At 41.9% G+C, this 4,137-nt stretch overlaps 1 protein-coding gene across 12 annotated transcripts; it reads right to left on the minus strand.

The window, feature by feature from the left end:
- Positions 1–324: 324 nt before the first annotated feature.
- On the minus strand, positions 325–3,778 carry LOC115747765 (neurofilament heavy polypeptide-like). 12 transcript variants are annotated; one of them, XM_048273326.1, is made up of 5 exons: positions 3,553–3,778; positions 2,181–2,534; positions 2,100–2,144; positions 1,943–2,000; positions 325–1,912 (listed from the first exon to the last, which is right to left on the minus strand). In XM_048273326.1, exons 1-5 carry the CDS (start codon positions 3,595–3,597, stop codon positions 723–725), a joined length of 1,692 nt encoding a protein of 563 aa, XP_048129283.1. In that variant the 5' UTR covers positions 3,598–3,778; the 3' UTR covers positions 325–722. The 12 variants fall into 12 exon arrangements, with proteins under 12 accessions (XP_048129283.1, XP_048129281.1, XP_048129284.1 ...); XM_048273324.1 differs by having other exon boundaries at positions 325–2,000; positions 3,553–3,777; XM_048273327.1 differs by having other exon boundaries at positions 2,139–2,534; positions 3,553–3,777.
- Between the last annotated feature and the right edge of the window lie 359 nt (positions 3,779–4,137).

Here is a 4,137-nt window from a genome sequence, read left to right on the forward strand (position 1 = left end):
TGGCGGTGGTACTTCCATCAACTTCTCTTTTAGCGACCTCTGTGTTACCCATGTTTTAACATCCTCTTTGTGGAGCCAACTACTAATGGCCCAAATTCTGTGTCTCAACTATGGTTGCGGGTTTATTAAAACTAAAAAGGTAAATAAATAGGAAAACAGACCTCATCCCTAATCAGGATTGAAAAACACAAGACCTTTCACTTGCCTAAGAAACTCAAGATATGACTCAGCTGCACAACAAAATTCATGTGGTCCGATTCACAGAGCAGAGCCAGTTGGGGACTTTTTGCTGAAGGAATACAATCTCAGAAGCATACCCTCAGCTACAGTAAACAGTGTATATAATTTATTGCAAGCAACTCACAAAGAATCCATACAAATTGTCTAATCCAATGAAGCATATCACACAAATCACTCATCACAAATAAACACCAACCAATCCAACAAATAGTAATAACTTCTACAATCTCTCTCTCTTTCTCTCTCAAATTGAGAAAACCCAAAACCAGTAGTTACTATCTATGTGACACAAACCTAAAAGAAGGGAAAAGAACAGACTCTCACTTCCATCCAACAAATGTGAATTGGTCATTACCCTCTATTTACATTGCTAGTAATATGCAGGGAAAGACCTTGATGCAACTATGAGATCATATAACAGCAGAGAAAAGCTGACCAAACAATGTTGCAAGTTTTTCTTGTCTTTTATCTTTTGATTGCTCTCACTTGACTTTCTCTTCGCCCTTGGCCTCTGTCATCGGCGTCTTCGAGATTGGGGATTTACCGACGATGGCTTTCTTTACCTTCACGCCTAATTGCTTCACCTTCGACATTATGTTACCCGACTGCTTTTTCCCTGAGACCTCTTGTGCAGGCAGGTCCCTTGACGCTTTGGTGTCATGGCCGTCCTTTGCAGGCTCGTCACTTGGAGGAGGCGCGAGTTTTGCATCTTCATCGTCACCTTTTGCAACGCCATTTTCGGCCTCCTCTGCCTTGACCTCTTTGGCTTCCTCTGCTTCGACTGGAGCCGGTGTCTCTTCCTTCTCCAACTCAGCAGCGCCAGTCAAACTTTGCTCAGTTACGGCACTCACATTTTCCACTTTATTCACCTCATCTTTACTGGTTTCTTCGTCTTTCTCCTTGAGTTTCTCGATCTTTTCTTCTTCCTTTTCCGCCTCGACTTTGGCTTCCTCCTCTGGAATGCCATCCACTGCAGATGCGCTTTGTTGACCGTTTGCATCCACAGGAACTTCCTTCTCAACAACAGCTTGAGCTTCCTCAATGACGGTAAAATTGGTTTCTGTAACAGCAGGCGCCTCATCAATCTTTTCTGCCTTGGACGATGTGACGCCGTCGAACTCATCCATCACGGACCTGAGATTTCTTGCTACCTTAACCTCTGTCTTCTCCGTGGGCTTGACTTCCTCAACACTCTCCAGCACATTCTCCACAACATTGGTGACTTCTTGGGGTTTATCCTCTGCTTCTTTGGTCAACTCTGGTTTATCCCCTACCTTGGTTTCTGCTTCTGCTACCTCTCTCGGCTCGGCCACGCTGCTGGCTGCTGCTTCAGTCAGCTCGCTGGTTTCAGTGGCTGATATTTTCGGCTCATCAACCACCTTCTCTTTGATTGGTTCAACAACCAATTCTTCTTTTGGTTCGCATACAACAGCTTCAATCGCTCCTTTTTCCGGTTCTTTGGCATCAGCTTCCTCCACGACTTTCTCCTCGGGTTCTTTTCCGACTTCTTCACTTGCAGGCTTCTCCTTTACTTCGTCTTCAACCACTTCAGCTGCCGATTTCTCCTCCACCTTACTTGCAACTTCTTCACTAGCCAGGTTTTCCTTGGATTTACTCTCAGCTGCATCCACCACAACTGCTTTGTCCTCTGCCTTATCTTTGATTTCTTCAATCGCAGGTTCGTCCTTCGATTCAACTTTAACTTCTTCAACCACTGCTTCTTTTTCTTCTGGTTTAACTGCCTGAGCCTCAACTTCTTTCTCCTTTGGTTCAGCTGTAACAAGTGCCTCAACTTCTTTCTCCTTTGGTTCATCTGCAACAACCGCCTCGACTTCTTTCTCCTTTAGTTCAGCTGCAGCAACAGCCTCGACTTCTTTTTCCTTTGGTTCAGCTGCAACAACTGCCTCGACTTCTTTATCCTTTGGTTCATCTGCAACCACCTCGACTTCTTTCTCCTCTTGTTCGTCTCCAACAACTTCAATTGGTGTCTCCGCCTGAGGCACATTGGTTACAGTTGTATCCTCTGGTTGGGTACCAATAGGCTTGGTTGCTGAATCTGGACGGTTCAGCACTACAGAAACGTCTTCCGCCTTCAAGCCAGCTTCAGAAGGTGCCTCCAAAACAGCTCCACCTTCATCCACTGCAGCAGGTTTTATCTGCTCCTCAGGCATCAGTTCTTCTGCTTTAGGGACCGGGATATCTGGACTCTCGGATTCAATGTCTTTGGTGATCTGTTCCTTTGTTTCCTCCTCTTTGATTATCTTGTTCTCTTCGTTCTCCTTCTTCTCAACCGTCTTAGAACAATCAACAACATATTAGGAGTGCGTTATATGATATAGATCAAAAGAATCCATCAGAAAAGAACTTGAGCGAGAATTAAAAAGTGAGAAATTCAAGTGTAAGGAACAGATTTATTGTTTCTGTGCAACATAATGTGTCATAATCTGAATTCTTATCAGCAGCAATTTGATGGATTTCAGCTACTGATATATGTATAACGACGGCCCAAGCTATGTGTGTTGAAGCACCAAAAAAGGACAACTGATCAATCCATATCAAGTGAGGTAACATAACAGGATGCCCGAAATTTATGAACTTCATCAACAACAAAGCCATTAACAGGAAAGAAATAAAGATAAAATGATATGTTGGATTGACATCAGTACAATTACTCGACTACCATTGTGAAGAACCCTGTAAGACGTTGTTATGGGTTTAGAATGAGGAGCTAGGCAAGCTGAAACAGAGATAATGAAATCCATCAAGTTGTAGTTGGTCTAAATACACAAGAAAATCCAGAGACTTGCAAAAAGAGAACTGAAACAAATAAACCTCTTTCATTCTGAGTCTGCAAAACACAAATTTTCCAGACTAAAGGAAACGAAAAAAAACAGCCAAATGGTTTTTTAAATGAAATAAAAGATTACTTGATAGTGAGAGGAAAAGAATTCAGGATGGGAGAATTCTACATAAATTATGGTCTAAAGGAATCCTTCCTAGAGCTTTGTCATACTAAACATGTTTCAAAACTTAGAAGTCCTCAGTTTGAGGCAAGAACAAATCACATGCAATCAGAACATCCAACAGACGGACTAAAACAAAACACCCATCTACTTCTCGGAATAACAAGCATAAGAATTTGATCTTCAAGTGTTTGATTGTATTTATGAAGCTTCCAAGGACATGAATCAAATCTAACTTTTACCCATGAGGGGGAAAAAACTAAAAAAGATTAAGGCAGTTCACATAACCCAAGCTTCAAAAGAAACAGAGCAAAGAAACAGAGGAACAGAGGTTTCTGTAGAGACTTACTTCATCAGGAGTGTGATGATCAGGCACAACTGTCTCAGAAGCCATGGATGGGATGAAAGGAGCGCTCAAAGAAGAAGCAGGAAAATGAAAGAAGCTTCTCTCTCTTCTCTTCTTCTGAGGGGGTGGCTTTTGGATTCAAAAGAGAATTGGAGAGTGCCAAAAGGAAATGATTGATGCTGAAAAGTAAAGAAGGAAAGCAAGAGAGCCCCCCACTCAAACTTGGAATTGGCAATTCCAGAAAGCAAAAAAAAAAAAAAAAAAAGGAAAAAAGGAAAAGACAGGGTGGTCTCAGTGAGCTGGATGATTATGGAGGGGGTGAGATGTTTGGATGGCCATATCTGTATGAATTTTGTGATTATTATTCCAAGAAGACAACTCACTAGACCCCAATTTAGCAAAATATCTTCCCTTCCTTCCTAAAATGCTGTCACTGCATGTAGCTATCTAATTTGTACTTGTGATTTTATACCCCTTTGTCAGAATCCCATGAATACCATGAAAATGATTCTTGTATATTTATTAGTTCCGCTTTGAAGCGAATTTGCCCGAGCAACGTTTATCCGATCTTGATCTATCATTTGCGAA

The sequence above is a fragment of the Rhodamnia argentea genome, chromosome 1, assembly GCF_020921035.1.
Source record: "Rhodamnia argentea isolate NSW1041297 chromosome 1, ASM2092103v1, whole genome shotgun sequence".
Classification (NCBI taxonomy): Eukaryota; Viridiplantae; Streptophyta; class Magnoliopsida; order Myrtales; family Myrtaceae; genus Rhodamnia; species Rhodamnia argentea.

Bases quoted from the DNA above. Each gene is read 5' to 3' on its own strand.
- LOC115747765 (XM_030684038.2), bottom strand. From the start codon at position 3,597: ATGGCTTCTGAGACAGTTGTGCCTGATCATCACACTCCTGATGAA. The intron at 2,535-3,552 runs GTAAGTCTCTAC...GATTGTTCTAAG, and splicing joins ATCATCACACTCCTGATGAA to ACGGTTGAGAAGAAGGAGAA.